Source organism: Phalangium opilio, unplaced genomic scaffold (assembly GCF_054372755.1).
Source record: "Phalangium opilio isolate 3A_F unplaced genomic scaffold, DU_Popi_V2 ptg000352l_1, whole genome shotgun sequence".
Classification (NCBI taxonomy): domain Eukaryota; kingdom Metazoa; phylum Arthropoda; class Arachnida; order Opiliones; family Phalangiidae; genus Phalangium; species Phalangium opilio.
Window position 1 is genome coordinate 949,886 of NW_028324228.1, and position 17,551 is coordinate 967,436.

Here is a 17,551-nt window from a genome sequence, read left to right on the forward strand (position 1 = left end):
GTTTAAACGTTAAACGTACGCTTTAAAAATAAAAAGCCGAGGCTTAAGTGAAATGATCAGCCAAGTGGGCTTTTTTAAGCAGAGTTATTTATTTATCAGAGGTAATTTAAAATGGTTTACCACAAAAAATGCTGCTACTTGAATTGTAGTAGCAATACGCGGTATTCAAGTAATCCAAAAATGAACGGTATAACTTTTAAACCATTTCGAAAACCTATAACCAAACATCAACAATGTGTAATTAAAAAACATCATTTCGTGGGTTCGTGTGCTCAAGCCATTTTTCTAATGGTGATAGTGATCCATTAGCAGGATTTGGTGTTATATGTTTACAAGTAAGATATTTTGAATATTTTCCTGAAACATTACACGGCTCTAATCTTATACTATCTATCTAAATTACCTCTGATAAATAAATAACTCTTTGCTTAAAAAAGCCCACTTGGCTGAACATTTCACTTAAGCCTCGGCTTTTTATTTTTAAAGCGTACGTTTTAACAACGTTTAAACCTTTCCGAGCAATTTTGGTGACGTAGTAGTAGCCCGAAAGAGGAGAACCAATAACGTCAACTGTGCGCGAATAAGTTGCGCGTTAAGAGCCGCCGCGTATCACACATTTTCCTCTCTTCTCAATACGGATGGATCACGGCTGCCTATGCGATTATCTCTCCCTATTTCCCTCCTCTTTGGTCTTATATACTGTTAGCTACTTTCTAGAGAGAGCCAGAGAGGCGGAGCGTCGTTTTGCTTCTGTGCGTCTGAGTCTACGCATCTGGAATTTTCGAGAGAGAACGAGAGATGTGAATTAGTATACTTTGTTACGCTTGCTATGAGATAACAAGCAACGCCAAGCGTTCCGCTTTAGTGTAAGTGATGTTTGAAATTATGTTTCCTCTATCATAGTGGGGAAAGTTCTAAAATGAGTGCGTAACGTAAATGAATTGTTTTGCGTTGTTTTTAGAAATCGCGCTTGATAATTAGTTAAAACTGAGTTTTATGGAAGGGTAATGCAAAATCACGCAAGAAACAATGTTGATAAAATCGTTTACACTCAGATTCGAAAATTCTTTAATTTCATTGCTGTCAATAAAGCATTATAGTAAGGCTGCATAAGCAACTTATATATTCTTCTAGATCTATGTTATAATTATAGTAATGCAATATTTTGAACAGTATTATGCTAAGGCATTTGATAAGACAGGGGAAGCACACACAATTCTTAAGATAACAGTTTGGCTTTCAAATGAGTATAGTAAATACAAGTTTGCTTCAATTATAAAAACTATAACATAATATTATTAAAAAGAGAACAAAATCATGGGTAGAATGTTTTATTCATTAATATATTTTGGTTATAATTTTTAATTCCTTACTGGTTTTTATTATGATTTTTAATAATTTCTTTGTTACTTATTATAATTTGTAATTCGTTATCGTATTTTGGGTAGAATTTTAGTTCGAATTGTATGTTCGTTATTATACTTTAGACTTTTAATTCGTTATAGTATTTTCATTAGACTTTAAATGTGTTATTGTATTTTTATTAGACTTTTTAATTCGTTATTGAATTTTTATTGCTAATGTATATATTTTTTATCTGCATAAAGAAGGCGAAATGATCAAATGAAAATGTCAATAAGTAATGTTCTAAAAAAAGTGAAATGATCCGATGTAACGGTATGTTAAAAGTGATAAAAGTACGAAGAAAAAGTATCATATAGCTTAGTAAAAATAATAGGCATTTTTGGCTTAATAGCGCAAAAATTTGGAAATTAACCGACAGGAACATACTACAGGGATGAATGGTACCCTATAAATTAATCCAGGTTGAAGTTTACCTACATGAGAAATTAAAGCAGGATTAAATAACCAACATAAACTGCCAAACTTTCACATTAAGTAGTATTTCGACTAACCAATTATTTCACAGCACCCTTAAAATCTTAACCGCAACACTTCATTGACACCGAAAAAATGTCATTCTAGAATATTCTCTTCCATTAAAAAGAGTATTTAACTAATACGATTCTTGTCCGATTTAGCTTTATGCATTCTTCTATATTAGAGGAATCATAATTTCAAACATCACTCATACTATAGCGAAATGTTTGGAGTTGCTTGTTATCTCATAGCAAGTAGTAGTACCTCGTTCTCTCTCGAATATTCCAGAACGGTAGACCGAGGGGTCCGACGTTCCTTCAAATCTCGTACAATATAAGATTTTAAATCTTGAAATCTTAAAAATCTTCAAATCTTTCAAATCCCAGAAAATCTTATAAATTCTTGATAAATCTTTAAATCTTCACAAATCCTTCAAATCCCAGAAAATCTTATAAATTCTAGATAAATCTTTAAATCTTTCAAATCCCAGAAAATCTTTCAAATCCCAGAAAATCTTTCAAATCCCAGAAAATCTTTCAAATCTCAGAAAATCTTTCAAATCCCAGAAAATCTTTCAAATCCCAGAAAATCTTTCAAATCCCAGAAAATCTTTCAAATCCCAGAAAATCTTTCAAATCCCAGAAAATCTTTCAAATCTCAGAAAATCTTTCAAATCCCAGAAAATCTTTCAAATCCCAGAAAATCTTTCAAATCCCAGAAAATCTTTCAAATCCCAGAAAATCTTTCAAATCCCAGAAAATCTTTCAAATCCCAGAAAATCTTTCAAATCCCAGAAAATCTTTCAAATCCCAGAAAATCTTTCTAATCCTTGATAAAGCTTTCCCAATCTTTCAATCTTCAACCCATAGTCTTTCATTCTTCAAATCAACGTTCAAATCATTCTCAAGCTTTAAATCCACACAGAAAGTTATCCCACGTGACTGCTACATTTCTTGAAGCGTTCTCATAGCTGACTACATAAAGCCCGTATGTTCCCGGGGTTTAAGCATGGAACCCTCCCGCGAAAGGACTTCATAGACTTCCATTTACTAGCCTTGAGTCAACCGTTCCATAACTTCCATTTCCATTCCCCATTTTGGACGATACCAAATTGACTGTTTTTAAAGGGGTGATTACTAGTATCGCACGAAAAAACGTTATATATGGCATGTTTTCAAAGGAGTTTGGCGCAGCTTGTAGCTCCTACAGGGAAGCACGAAAGGGGAACGGTGTGGTTATTTCCCATTGCTAAATTCCATACTCAAACCTTTGTAACACTGCTTAAAAGTTCGTCAAACTTGCAGCTGGAAATATTGGCTTTAAAATTGAAATATTAGCTCGGATAAGTTGCTAATTGTTAAGGATAAATTTATTGAACTGCAAATCGTGATTTATTGTATTGCGAATGCTCAATGGAAACTCAAACGTCAGAAGAATTTTTTGAAGAACAATTTAAGAGACTACCACAACAGGTATCCAAATGCTTACAAATGACGGGTTACGACAATAAGGACGCTTTAGTCCTCTTGAAAGACATTTCGCAAATAGAAAAATACTTAAAATCGAAAGGGCAGTTTTTACTTAAAATATCACGTAATGACGCTGAGATTGCACTTGGAATTTTCAAAAGCATACCAGAGGAATTTGAATTTATGCCCGGTCACCGCGCTATATTAGATTGCTTTGTACGGAAATTGAAGTTTCTAGAACATTCTTTGGAAACGGATAAGGCGCCACAACCACCACATAAGCGACCAAAATGCTCTATTAATGATTCTAGTTGCGAAATTCAACCAAATAAAAAATCAGAAAGTTCTATGAGTTTTGACGAAATAAACTCAAAGATTGTCAAAAATCTAATGGCTTGGTCAAAAAAGCAGGAAGGAGTACATGTTCAACAATTAACGGAAAATATTCATTATCGTGTGTCTGCAAGTCAGTCGCCGGAGATCTCACCAATCATTATCTGTCTATGTTGCAATGCGAAGTTTCATATTACTATTACAAAAGGATATGTTGTACTTTCAAATTTTACTAGGCACATAAAACAATGTCCTAAACTGAAAAGGAGCGGGAGTTTGTTAAAACAACTTCAAATAACAAATTCATTTCTACCAAAATGCGTAGAAATTGAAGATCCAAGCACTTCCAGTCAAGGTATGAATTGCTTACTTTTAATTGCACAATGTTAAAAGAGATTTTAAGTAAAATTGATTTGTGACTTAGGTAATTTAATGTGTAACCTTAATGAAAATGTGAACCATTTGGAAACTGAAGGAAACGAAAAAGATGAAGATATAAGTTCCAGGTGCTCAAGGCATGAAGACACTGAGGAGCGGTAGGTTCTTACACACCTTGGCCTGTATAACGCAAACAAAACCATTTTCCTGTATAACAAGCTAGTCGTACTTAGTATTTTCTTGTGTAAAGCTTTGCAAGTAAAATATTTTTTTCAAAACTGTGGGTACATTAATCAGATATTAGTTATAGTTAAATCATGGACATAAACCAAAAGCGCTTTAAATGGTGGGTGTAAAGGAAAATCGTCGGATTTTTTTATCTAGTCTTCTACTAATTATTAGCCTTATCTGCATAGTGAAACATCCAGAAAATACCTACGAATTAGTATGAGATTTCACAGATAATTTGGAATTTGCGCCTCCGACCAATTACGTAACGCCCTGCCTTCTTGCTTACCAAATTCCCGTGAAACACTCGATTTCTCGCACCATGATTATCACATTGCTCGCAAATTTTATCAAATCTCGGGATAAATTTCATTCGACTTGGAGCGCACCATGGGAATTTGTTAATAAAAAGACGGGGCGATTGGTCAGAGGTGCAAATTCCAAATTATCTATGAAATCTCAAACTAATTTAAATTTTAAAATCATTCGGAGGTATTTCCTGGATGAAGGTTGGTCTTATATTTAGAAGAACAGATAAAAAAATGACTTGATTTTCCATTTCACCCTCCCTTTAAAGAAAAAGTTAGTTATTCGGTTGTGGACTGGGTGGAAAACTTTGAAATGGATTATGAAGTGCGGGGGCATGGGAAGGAAGGTACTTATGACCTGGATTCTTACTCTGCAAACCGATTTTTGCTCCTCCCACCTCATGTCGCGTGCAATTACTACAGTGACCAATATTTTACTTTTCCTTCCATCCCGCCCCTATTTCTTTACAATTATTTTCCTTTAACCATGCATAAATCTATGGCATAAAATGACATTTCTTGGGGAAATCAAACGCTATACAGGGTGTTTCTGAAAAGTCCATCACAAATTAAGGGGCGTGTTTATGGGACCAAACTGAGCGGAAAGTACCAAAGAACATGGGGTGTACAACATTTTGTTACGGAGATATGGCCTTCCAAACATTCGCCCCTAAAACAAGGAAATATCCAAAAATGAGGAGTAACACTTAAGACCGACTAACCAGCTTGTTTAAAATTACTAGACAATTTCAATAGCCTTTAATCGAACAATTGATTTCTACCTTTACTAATCAGAAGCGTATAAATGAGTAGAAGTATGCCTACGGTGGTAATGTAAAATTAATCCCAAGTGACATGATGTTTCAAGATCTTCCCAGCACCAAGTAAAATGGTTCTGATTGAAGGGACTTTTATTAGCACAGCGTAAACAACGTTATTTTCAGGAATTAGTCCAAATGTCCACGGGCGGCATTACAAAAACGAGGCAGTCTTTCGAATGATACTTGGACATGTTGGAAGATCCCTGGCTTGTTCCTGTTATCTCAAACCGTAAAAAGCTACGCAAATCTTCATCATAACGGACAACACTCTTGTACGTTAGGTATGACCTTGAGAAAACCTAAAAGGACATCTCGAATGTATTTGAAAAACCCATCTCCAATTAAGGGGCGTGTTGTTTGTTTCCAACAGAGTAAACTCGCCCAGAGAACAATTACAATGCAGAGCCACGTTTCGGCGTTAATGGCCCACAAAGGTGGTCCCAAACAAAAGAACAAACTTTAATTTGTTTCGTTCAGTAAGTGTTTCATGTGTCATAGATAAAACGCCATGATTAATGCACAAAGAAAATGAATTTATTGACAAGTTTTAACATTTAATTGCAACTAGTTACAAAAATTGTTCAAAGTGTTCACCACCCGCGTTAAGGCACACATTAGCACGTCTTACAAATGAATCCCTTACACGTTGAAAAATGCCTGGAGTTTCGCGAATTGTTTGACAGCCGTGAATTATTCGTCGACGTAGCTCTTCAACATCGGGCACTTCAGTCTGATAAACTAAGTCTTTCAGGTGGCCCCAAAGAAAGAAATCACAAGGGTTCAGATCGGGTGATCGAGCAGGCCACTCCACAGGTCCACCTCGACCTAACCACCGCAAAGGGAAGGTCGCGTTAAGATAATTTCGGACCGCGATGCTGAAATGTGGTGGTGCACCATCGTGCATGAACCACATTCTGTTTACCAAACCTAAGGGTACGTCTTCGAGTAGTTCCGGTAAATCGTCCCGTAAGAACTGCAAGTAAGCCACACCGTTTAACCTGGGCTCTAGGAAATATGGCCCAATTAAATTGTCACCCACAATACCACACCACACGTTTAAACTGAATTGTACTTGGTGACTTCTAACGCAAGTTGCGTGGGGGTTTAGCTGGGACCATTGATGTTTATTATGTAAGTTAATAATACCATCCCGTGAAAAGTTAGCTTCGTCAGTAACCAACAAATCCCGTGGGAAATCGATATCGTTTACTTTAGCCAGAAACCACTGACAAAACGCCGTGCGTCGTGGGTAGTCCGCTGGATTCAAACCTTGAACTTTTTGAACATGGAAAGGATGAAACCGGTGGCTTCTGAGGATTTTCCACACGAGCGTGTGGTTTACGCCTAATCGGCGACCAACTTGGCGGGTACTTGATTCAGGCTCGTCCTCGAAAATGGTGAGAACTTCGTCTTCTACGGCCTCTGGGATGGCTCTCGCTCTAGGTTGAGGTCCAGCCGGTTGGATTCGTCCATCTTGCCTCAAACGTCTGTCCACAGCCTCGAACGTCAGTCGATTTGGTAGTCGCCTCTGCGGAAATCTTTCCTGATACAAGCGTACAGCTGCAGCGGCATTCCCCTCGGCTAGTCCATACATTAGGTGCATATCCGCATATTTGGCATTTGTGAAGAAAGGCATTGTAACAGACTTCGTTGAATTATGAGTTTAATAAAACAAACACATGTACGTGAAACCTCTTTTATTCCTTTCTTAAAAAACATAGTGCTCTGTTTTAGTGCTCTGTTTTTTAAGAATAGGCGAAGTTCTCACTATTTTCGAGGACGATCCAAAAACAAGCAGCCGCCGATTGGTTTGCTGATTAAGAAAAAACCACACGCAACTTGCGTTAGAATTCACAAAGTACAATTCAGCTTAAACGTGTGGTGTAGTATTGTGGGTGACAATTTAATTGGGCCATATTTCCTAGAGCCCAGGTTAAACGGTGTGGCTTACTTGTAGTTCTTACGGGACGATTTACCAGAACTACTCGAAGACGTACCCTTAGGTTTAATAAACAGAATGTGGTTCATGCACGATGGTGCACCACCACATTTCAGCATCGCGGTCCGAAAACTTGTCAATAACATTTTCTTTGTGCATTAATCATGGCGTTTTATCTATGACACATGAAACACTTACTGAACGAAACAAATTAAAGTTTGTTCTTTTGTTTGGGACCACCTTTGTGGGCCATTAACGCTGAAACGTGGCTCTGCATTGTAATTGTTCTCTGGGCGAGTTTACTCTGTTGGAAACAAACAACACGCCCCTTAATTGGAGATGGGTTTTTCAAATACATTCGAGATGTCCTTTTAGGTTTTCTCAAGGTCATACCTAACGTACAAGAGTGTTGTCCGTGATGATGAAGATTTGCGTAGCTTTTTACGGTTTGAGATAACAGGAACAAGCCAGGGATCTTCCAACATGTCCAAGTATCATTCGAAAGACTGCCTCGTTTTTGTAATGCCGCCCGTGGACATTTGGACTAATTCCTGAAAATAACGTTGTTTACGCTGTGCTAATAAAAGTCCCTTCAATCAGAACCATTTTACTTGGTGCTGGGAAGATCTTGAAACATCATGTCACTTGGGATTAATTTTACATTACCACCGTAGGCATACTTCTACTCATTTATACGCTTCTGATTAGTAAAGGTAGAAATCAATTGTTCGATTAAAGGCTATTGAAATTGTCTAGTAATTTTAAACAAGCTGGTTAGTCGGTCTTAAGTGTTACTCCTCATTTTTGGATATTTCCTTGTTTTAGGGGCGAATGTTTGGAAGGCCATATCTCCGTAACAAAATGTTGTACACCCCATGTTCTTTGGTACTTTCCGCTCAGTTTGGTCCCATAAACACGCCCCTTAATTTGTGATGGACTTTTCAGAAACACCCTGTATAACGGATATCCTTATATGCGTCCCATAATTGGTATATGTTGATAGGAAAACCGACCACCAAGCAACAAATACGTCGGGGACGAGATGGTCCAGAGAGGAAAGACTCAAGAGAAGTCTTCGTAAATCAGCCCAAGATTGTGCTAAAATCACAAACTACTTTCCGTGTCTTGACAAAATTGAGCAGTTAATTCGAGAAAATGAATCGCTTAAAATTGAACTGAAACATCAATTTAGTGGCAATGGCATAGTGGTCCAAGAAGGTTTGGAACCTAATAATCTTTTACGCCAGCTTTATGAAAACTGTATCAAGAACACCAAAGCCAAGTCCCCTAGGCATGATGATGTTATCAAAAATTTCTCAAAATTGTTGCTGATATGGGCAGGAAAACACTGCTATGAATTTATTTCAAAAAACGTCGGTCGGGCTATTCCAAGTGTGAGGCAAGTTGAACGGTTAATTGCTTCTACAACTAAAGCTAACGAGGGGGAAATAAGAATTGAAGCCTTACAAAATCATCTAAGAAACTATGGAGATGAAAAGCGTCTGGTAGTGTTGAGCGAGGATGCAACTCGCTGTACAGCTAAAATATCTTATGATTCCGAAACAAATCAATGCGTTGGTTTTGTTCCTCCCCTGGACAGCAATGGTTTGCCCATTCCAGGATCTTTCCCATTTAGCGATTTGGAAAAAGCTCATAACTACATGCATTCTTCAAAGAAAGCTGAGCTAGTGCACGTTGTAATGGTTCAAAGTTTGAAAAAAGGAGTTCCACCATTTGCATTGATGATTTTCGGAACCGATAATAAATATGGAAAGAAAGTCATCCAGTCACGCTGGAAATACGTAGTCAACCAGCTTAAAGAAAATGGAATCACGGTTCTTGCAGTGTCTTCCGACGGAGATCCAAAATATTTACAAGCCATGTGTGAAAGCCATCGCAACAATAATGTGGTGTCAATAGCAGATATGATTTTAAATGCCCGGGATGCGTCGATCGCGTCTTTTCCATTGCTTTTCTTTCAAGATGCGGTCCACCTAGCAGCGAAAATGCGCACAAGACTTGTTCAGCCCAGCAACGTTCTGGCTATGGGAAGTAAGATTTGTAGTAAAGGATACCTCGACATTCTTTTTGAAGAAAAATCAAAACTTGATCACGGGTTGAAGGGAAGTGACTTGGACGTCAAAGACCGTCAAAATTTTGCAGCTGCGGAAAGACTTTATTCAGAAAAAACAATTGAACTGTTAAAAGAGATACCAGGTGCTGAAGGAACGGCAACATACCTCCAAATAATGAGATATTCTGTTCTGCCGTTTTTAAAGAATGATCTTTCTGTGATTGAGAGAATTAAAATGTCTTTCTGTGCTCTATATTTTTATAGAGGGTGGAAAGCATGGCTATCGCATCATGCGCAGTTTACTGTAAAGAACAATTTTATTACTCGAAACGCACACCTGTGCGTAGAAGTAAATGCCTATTCGCTCTTATTGTTTCATCACCGATTGCGAAAATCAAATTGCAAGGAAGCTTTCCTTCCAACGCTCCTTGGAAGCCAGCAATGTGAAGGCTTTTTCAGAGCATCACGAAGCATGACTTCGGTGTTCTCAACCGTAGTCAACTTTTCAGTTCACGAATTACTGTACCGATTGAGAAGATTGGATGTTCAAATGGAATTATCCACTGAGGACAACCATATGTTTATTCCAAGAGATAAGAAAAAGATTTTGATTGGTGTAAATGAAACTTCCGAGGAATTGGCAGATCTGGTTGATATATCCATGACAATTGCAGAAAGTAAAATTCAAGCACTAGATATATTAAAAAGTGTCGGAATACACAGCACACTTGAAGACCTCGCACATTCAGAGTTGCATAGTCTACATTTTGCAAAGCAAATTGAGGGAGTAGTTTTTGATCATGAGGAAACTGAGCTGCATTATGATGACCCAAATGATCGCTCAAAACTAGTGGCACCAAATGTTGATGATTACCAACCAGACGAAGATGATCTTATTGTTTTAAACAAATTTTCAAAGAATGAATCTTTAGAGTCAAATACAGATATAGCGCTTCTACCCAACAGCCCGTACGTAAAATACACTACGAAAAGTTCAAATGCATCACCTATTATACGAAAAACTACTGCACTGTGGCTGCTTCAAGACCCTAACCGACTTTCAAGCGATCGAACTTTACGTGTCAGAGGTTCCGATGAAAAAAAGCACAGTTTTGTCCAAGGCAATGAAGAAGGACTAAAACCACGATCTACTATAAAAGTAGGTGATTTCTGCGCCTTCAACGTAGAAAATAATCTTATTTTGGGAAGAGTTCTCCAGTTTTGTTACCTCGAAGGTAAACGGAAATCGGATGTTGCATACAGCAGCATGTATGTAAATACAAAACCACCACCCAAGAATTCAGTAGGAGCATTGTGCAACTGGTTTGAACTCTATTCTGTTACTGATCACTATAAATTTAAACTAAACGCCATTCCTTACAATTACGCGGACATTAAATTTTACCTCTGTACAATACCAACAGAACTGCTTTGGTTTGAAAATGAAATTCTTAAAGTCGAAAAAGACCTTTATGACTTTATAAACCAATTTTTGAACAAATGATAAAAATATGAATTTTGTTACGTTATTTTACGCAACAGATGCGTTGGTGACCTACCACAAAGCCATGTTTATGTTAGCTAGGCAACATTTCATGAAGATTAACCTATTTGATATTAATCGAGTTATATTTAGTCTTTGAAATTCATACGCCTTCGTACTTCCAACGATGATGCATTTTAAAGTCAAATTTCGAGCTTTAAAGTCATTGAACGCGTTAATTCCAACTTTTAGATACTTATCAGAATTTTCAGCTTGATTATCGACTAAATCTTTTTAGGATTATATTATATTGCTTAAAGAAGAAATATTTGGTCTCTAAGCACGAACAGCACTAAAAATGAACCTGTAAAATTTTTACTAAATCGTGTTGGCATCCCTTTAAAATGTATCTAGGCACACGTACTAACATAAGTGAATCATATTACAGCTCCCTATAAGTACTGGACGTAGGTTATGCTTTGTAAACAGCGTTTTCTTCCAAGACATCCAAGCCCGCCATCTTTAGCTCAGTTTTACAAGTATAGTTTTCCCATTAACCCGGCCCTGGAGTTACGTTAACCTAAGGAAGTTCCGGTTGATGATAACAGCTGTCAGACCGCCGTCAGTGTCGTGATTAGTGTGAAGCTTATTATCGCGTTATAATTTTGATTTAGAATGGCTTATGTTAGGATCAATGTAACTAATTTCAATTGTTGCATGCCCACATTAAAGAGACATCTGAACACGATCTATGTGATATTAAAAGCACTTAACCGTAAGCAACTAAAAAAACGTTTTGTAAAACTGAAAAATATTGACCAGCATCTTTCGCAAACGGAAAACTTTAAAGCATTGAAAAAATTTGTCACACTTAAAAAAGGAAATCAAATTTCTATGTCGACGCACATAACCTTTAATTAGTAATAAATCGGTCCAACTATCCCCGCTAAAAATCTTTAAATCGATCGGTGGAAGCTTAGCTCAGTGCTGTACTTGGGATACATTAAAAATATTCTAGCATGATGAAGGCTATTTTGATAATTTGAATTCATATTAATTTCCTTTTCAACACAAGCGTTTAAAAATACCTATAGACCGCCAATTATTTTTCAAAATCGGAAAAATAAAGTGGACTTCTACTATTATATTCACAACCCAACATTTGTATGGAACAACTTGTTTCCTTCCGCGCTCTTTTCTCCCAAACCTTTCCTCATTGGCTACCAGACTACCACTTATTTCCGTTTGCTTCGCCCGCTTATTAAAAATTACTTTCGCGCCAAAATCATTCCTCTGGTTTAGTTCACAAATTCGCCGCTGCGTTTCGCATATACCCTTTTCTCTTCAGTGCTAGGAGACAATGCTGATGCACGGCGATGTTATATCGTCCAGTACTTCTAGGGAGTTGTAATATAATCCACTTCTGGTACTAAGAATGTACAAATTAAAATGAATTAAAATAACTAAGCCTATACCGAAAAAAGGTCTTAAAGCTAATATTATCATATTTCTCTCAAATTCTTATCCCTAACAAATCTTCAAACCACAAACAATCGTCAAATCCTAAAAAAATCTTAAATACCCGCCGAATTCCAAAAAACCTCAAATTCGCAAAATATCTTCAAACCTCTAAGAAATCTTCAAATCTAAACAAATTATCGAATCCCTAGACAATTCTTTAAATCTATATCTATATAAATAGATAGTCCTGACTGACTCACTGACAGACTGATAATCAACGCTCAGTCCAAACCGCTTGCCCAAGAAGGCTGAAAATTTGCAGGAACGTTAAGCTTTGTCCACATTGAGCTCGCGCTCGCGTGTTCGCGCCTTCGTCTATTCGCATCTTCGCAACAGATCACGAAAAATATTTGCACTTCTTTTCTGACACACGAAAAAATTTTGCTTTTGACATTCTGAGAGCCAATAAAGTTTGAGCAATCATTGTGTCATCTGCCCTTCCCCATTGACGTTGTCCAAAGAGAAAAACGAAACTAATCGCCCCTCTTAAGTTGTAGGCGCGTATTAAGAAAGATTTCCCCCCAATTTGTCCCCATCCTAAATGGCGCCTAGAAATGTAAAAAAATCTTCTCTATACAACAGAATCCGCGCGTTTCAACCAATTTCGCAAATATTTAGTTCACTGGTTTCCTTTAACCTATAGACGGGCTGAATGGTCTTTCGGGTGCTATTTTTTGCCATCTTTTTAAATAGCGGCAAAACTTAAAAACCTTTCTTTATGGAATAATGTCCGCGTGAAAAGTAATAAAAAATTATCCCGAAAGGGGCTGACTGGCAACGCCGAGTGCTTTCGCTCCTAGGGTGCTACAAAAATATTAGTCATCAGTAAAATCTACCCATTCTTTATATCGTTTTGATGGAAGTTCTTATTACACGCTAGTCCTTAATAAATCTTCAAACCCTTAATAAATCTTCAATCCCTTAATAAATCTTCAAGCCCTTAATAAATCTTCAAACCCTTAATAAATCGTCAAATCCTTAAAAAATCGTCAAATCCTTAATAAATCATCAAGTCCCCCAAAAGTCTTCAAATCAATAAGTCCCCAAAAAGTCTTCAAATCCTTAATAAATCATCGAATCCTTAATAAATCATCGAATCATTAACAAATCTTCGAATCATTAACAAATCTTCGAATCGTTAACTAATCTTCGAATCATAAAAAATCTTTAAATCCTTAACAAATCTTTAAATCCTTAACAAATCTTTAAATCCTTAACAAATCTTTAAATCCTTAACAAATCTTTAAATCCTTAACAAATCTTTAAATCCTTAACAAATCTTTAAATCCTTAACAAATCTTTAAATCCTTAACAAATCTTTAAATCCTTAACAAATCTTTAAATCCTTAACAAATCTTTAAATCCTTAACAAATCTTTAAATCCTTAACAAATCTTTAAATCCTTAACAAATCTTTAAATCCTTAACAAATCTTTAAATCCTTAACAAATCTTCCAATCCGTAACAAATCTTCCAATCCGTAACAAATCACAAATCAAAGAAATTTGCATAGATTTCAAATCTCGTACACATTTTTAACGAGTGACGGACCCCTCGCGGTAGACCCATCGACGTAAATCGACGCGCCGCCTCTCTGGTTCTCTCTAGAACTCTCTAGAAAGTAGCTAACAGTATATAAGACCGCGCGCTCGCCGATCTCCCCAGAATCAACTCAAAAGAGAGAAACAGAAAGTTAAAACATTAAAGCTTGATAAAACGTTAGCTTGAATTGTTCTAATATAAATAATATTGCGTCTTGCTATAAGTTACTGAACTATACAACAACAAAGCTTGAATATATTTATTAACATCTAATTAGCCTTAAACGTATATAAATATTATATTTGAAACTGTTTACGAGAGAAAAATGGTGAAAGCTCCTGCCATCGGAATCGACCTTGGCACGACGTACTCTTGCGTCGGTGTCTTCCAACACGGAAAGGTGGAGATCATCGCAAATGACCAGGGTAACAGAACGACGCCCAGCTACGTTGCCTTCACTGACACTGAACGACTGATAGGGGACGGGGCGAAATCCCAAGTTGCCCTCAACCCTGAAAACACGGTTTTCGATGCGAAACGTCTCATTGGAAGAAAATTCGATGACTCGACAGTACAAGCAGACATTAAACATTGGCCCTTCGCTGTCAAAAACTCTGGGGGCAAGCCCAAGATCCAGGTTGAGTTCAAGGGTGAGAGGAAGCTCTTCAACCCGGAAGAAATCAGTTCTATGGTACTTACAAAGATGAAGGAAACGGCCGAAGCTTATCTGGGACAACCAGTCAAAGACGCCGTCATCACAGTTCCAGCCTACTTCAACGACTCTCAGAGACAAGCTACAAAGGACGCCGGAGCCATCGCCGGTCTCAATGTCTTGAGAATCATCAACGAACCAACGGCAGCCGCGCTGGCCTATGGCTTGGACAAAAATCTCAAAGGCGAGAAAAACGTACTCATCTTTGATCTTGGCGGTGGTACATTCGACGTCTCCATCCTGACAATCGATGAAGGCTCGCTGTTCGAAGTTCGCTCGACAGCTGGTGATACCCATCTGGGTGGCGAAGATTTTGACAACAGAATGGTCAATCATTTCGTGGAAGAGTTCAAAAGAAAGTACAAGAAGGACATCAGAGGCAATGCCCGTGCTCTAAGGAGGCTCCGAACGGCGTGCGAACGCGCCAAGAGAACCCTATCCAGCAGCTCCGAGGCCTCCATAGAAATTGACGCTCTATACGAAGGGGTTGACTTTTACTCCAAGATAACCAGGGCCAGGTTCGAAGAACTTTGCATCGACCTTTTCCGCGGCACTCTTCACCCTGTGGAGAAAGCCTTGAAAGACGCCAAGATGGACAAATCCATGATCCATGACATCGTCTTAGTTGGTGGGTCCACAAGAATTCCCAAGATTCAAAAATTGCTCCAAGATTTCTTCAATGGAAAAGACTTATGCATGTCAATCAACCCGGACGAGGCTGTAGCCTACGGTGCAGCGGTACAGGCCGCCGTAATTACGGGAGACAAGAGTGACGTCATCAAAGACGTTCTGTTAGTAGACGTGGCCCCTCTTTCTTTGGGCATTGAGACAGCCGGTGGCGTCATGACCAAACTCGTAGAACGCAACAGTCGAATCCCCTGCAAGACATCTAAGACCTTCACGACGTACGCCGACAACCAACCGGGCGTCACTATTCAAGTATTCGAAGGGGAACGGGCCATGACGAAGGACAACAACTTGTTGGGCACCTTCGAACTCAGCGGGATACCACCGGCGCCCAGGGGAGTTCCGAAGATCGAGGTGACCTTTGATTTGGACGCTAATGGCATCTTGCACGTCACCGCCAAAGATGAGAGCACGGGGAAGAGCAACAGCATCCAAATCACCAACGATAAGGGAAGGCTTTCGAAAGAAGAAATAGATCGAATGGTACAAGACGCGGAGAAATACAAGGAGGAGGATGAGAAACAAAGGGAGAAAATCGCAGCCAGGAATCAAATCGAAAGCTACGCCTACAGCGTCAAACAAGCGGCCAACGAAGCTCCCAGCGAGAAATTATCGAGCGAAGACAAAAACTGCGTCAATGAAATTTGCGATCAGGCTCTCTCCTGGGTGGATAACAACACCTTGGCCGAAAAAGAGGAATACGATCACAAATTAAAAGAACTTCAATCACAATGTAGTCCAATAATGGCCAAGTTACACGGTGGTCATTCGACGGGTCAAACTCCAAACTATGGAACATCTCAGGGGCCAACGGTCGAAGAAGTGGACTAATTAAAATAACTCTTTAAATATAAGTATTTTTTTATGAAATTCTTAGTATTTCGTGACAAGTACTATATTGTGATTAATACAGTTCCTCTTAAAATATTGTATAATATTTTTATTGTAAATATTCATAATTTAAGCTGTTTATTTAAATTACATGCTGTACTTTATTTAATAAAGATCAAACTTTAATATGTTATTTATTGTGTGACTAATGGTTATTGTATTTATAATGCAACTTTATTACACTTTGAATACTTACTAATATAGAAAAGTCTAAGTGAGATCTATTTCGATAACGCTGGGTTATACGAATTTTTGAGGTTTTGAACTTGCTCATCTTATCTATTGTTACTGACTTTGGGTAATCCTAATCGAATTTTTTACAGACTTTAGAAAAATTAGGTTTAATTCTAATACTTAAATCAGGGTATATATAAAGCGCTATTCTGTAGATATTGTAAATGAACACTAAAGTTATTGAAACTTTAGGCGAATTTGTGGCGACTTCTGACATAATAATCTTGAAATTATATTTACGTTTTTAACTTTTTACTTTTTACCCAATGTTGTTACCTAATAGCCGAACGGAGTTCTGAAATGCAAATTCGAGAATCTATACATTAAAAAATATCGGTTTCCGATGCGTGAGATGTGCAGTTACTGAACGTAGCCTTAAAATCAAACTTACCTCTTCGAAGATCAAATCAACGCCGCTAGAGGTTCTTGACTAGGGTGTTATCCGGTGACGTAATGTCTGGCATTTTATTTTATTGTGGTAGATTCCCTAAAGCAGAGAACTTAATATTACGTATCCTTATTAAGGGAGAGTGAAATCCTTGTGTCCCATTCGACCGATTCCCATTCGACCGAACGCGTTTCCCATTCAACCGAAAACAGCCCAAATGTGCGGTTTTGGGAAAATATATATTACAATTTAAAAAGCAAACGTTTTCAATTACTTTAAGGAATTTTTTTTTACACTAGAGTTTTCGTTGAATATATATATTGAAGTTTGAAATGCAAAATTTAATTTTAAGAGTGATTGATAATGGAGAGAATTGCATTGTTTTGGAAAATGTGGCAGCTAACTATTAGGAGAATATTTTGGAAAAGGTAGCAGCTAATTAGTAGGAGAATGTTTAGGAAAAGGTGGCAAATAATTAATAGGAGAATATTTTGGAAAAGGTGGCAACGAATTATTGGAACCATTCTTTTGGAAAAGGTGGCAGCTAACTATTAGGAGAATATTTTGGAAAAGGTGGCAGCTAATTTGTTGGAGAATATTTAGGAAAAGGTGGCAGCTAATTACTATAAGAATGTTTAGAAAAAGGTGGCAGCCAATTAATAG

At 37.6% G+C, this 17,551-nt stretch overlaps 2 protein-coding genes and 2 long non-coding RNA genes across 5 annotated transcripts; 3 read left to right on the forward strand and 1 right to left on the reverse strand.

The window, feature by feature from the left end:
* The first annotated feature begins 2,554 nt into the window (after positions 1 to 2,554).
* Positions 2,555 to 10,935, forward strand: LOC149602748 (uncharacterized). The gene is made up of 3 exons (XM_089860237.1): positions 2,555 to 4,038; positions 4,108 to 4,219; positions 8,361 to 10,935. The coding sequence occupies exons 1-3, from the start codon at positions 3,294 to 3,296 to the stop codon at positions 10,933 to 10,935; spliced, it is 3,432 nt and encodes a 1,143-aa protein (XP_089716363.1). The 5' UTR covers positions 2,555 to 3,293.
* On the reverse strand, positions 5,324 to 8,310 carry LOC149602749 (uncharacterized). Of its 2 annotated transcripts, none has more exons than XR_016376996.1 (3): positions 7,751 to 8,310; positions 7,556 to 7,661; positions 5,324 to 6,243 (listed from the first exon to the last, which is right to left on the reverse strand). It is a non-coding gene; the product is annotated as an uncharacterized LOC149602749 (long non-coding RNA). The 2 variants fall into 2 exon arrangements; XR_016376995.1 differs by having other exon boundaries at positions 7,760 to 8,309.
* On the forward strand, positions 6,242 to 7,109 carry LOC149602750 (uncharacterized). The gene is made up of 2 exons (XR_016376997.1): positions 6,242 to 6,549; positions 6,634 to 7,109. It is a non-coding gene; the product is annotated as an uncharacterized LOC149602750 (long non-coding RNA).
* A 3,169-nt stretch (positions 10,936 to 14,104) lies between the features above and the next one.
* On the forward strand, positions 14,105 to 16,399 carry LOC149602751 (heat shock protein 68-like). Its single transcript, XM_089860482.1, has one exon. It carries the CDS (start codon positions 14,302 to 14,304, stop codon positions 16,204 to 16,206), a length of 1,905 nt encoding a protein of 634 aa, XP_089716608.1. The 5' UTR covers positions 14,105 to 14,301; the 3' UTR covers positions 16,207 to 16,399.
* The last annotated feature ends 1,152 nt before the right edge of the window (positions 16,400 to 17,551 follow it).

Bases quoted from the DNA above. Each gene is read 5' to 3' on its own strand.
- LOC149602748 (XM_089860237.1), top strand. From the start codon at position 3,294: ATGGAAACTCAAACGTCAGAAGAATTTTTTGAAGAACAATTTAAGAGA. The intron at 4,039-4,107 runs GTATGAATTGCT...TTTGTGACTTAG, and splicing joins TCCAAGCACTTCCAGTCAAG to GTAATTTAATGTGTAACCTT. The intron at 4,220-8,360 runs GTAGGTTCTTAC...ATATGTTGATAG, and splicing joins CATGAAGACACTGAGGAGCG to GAAAACCGACCACCAAGCAA.
- LOC149602751 (XM_089860482.1), top strand. From the start codon at position 14,302: ATGGTGAAAGCTCCTGCCATCGGAATCGACCTTGGCACGACGTACTCT.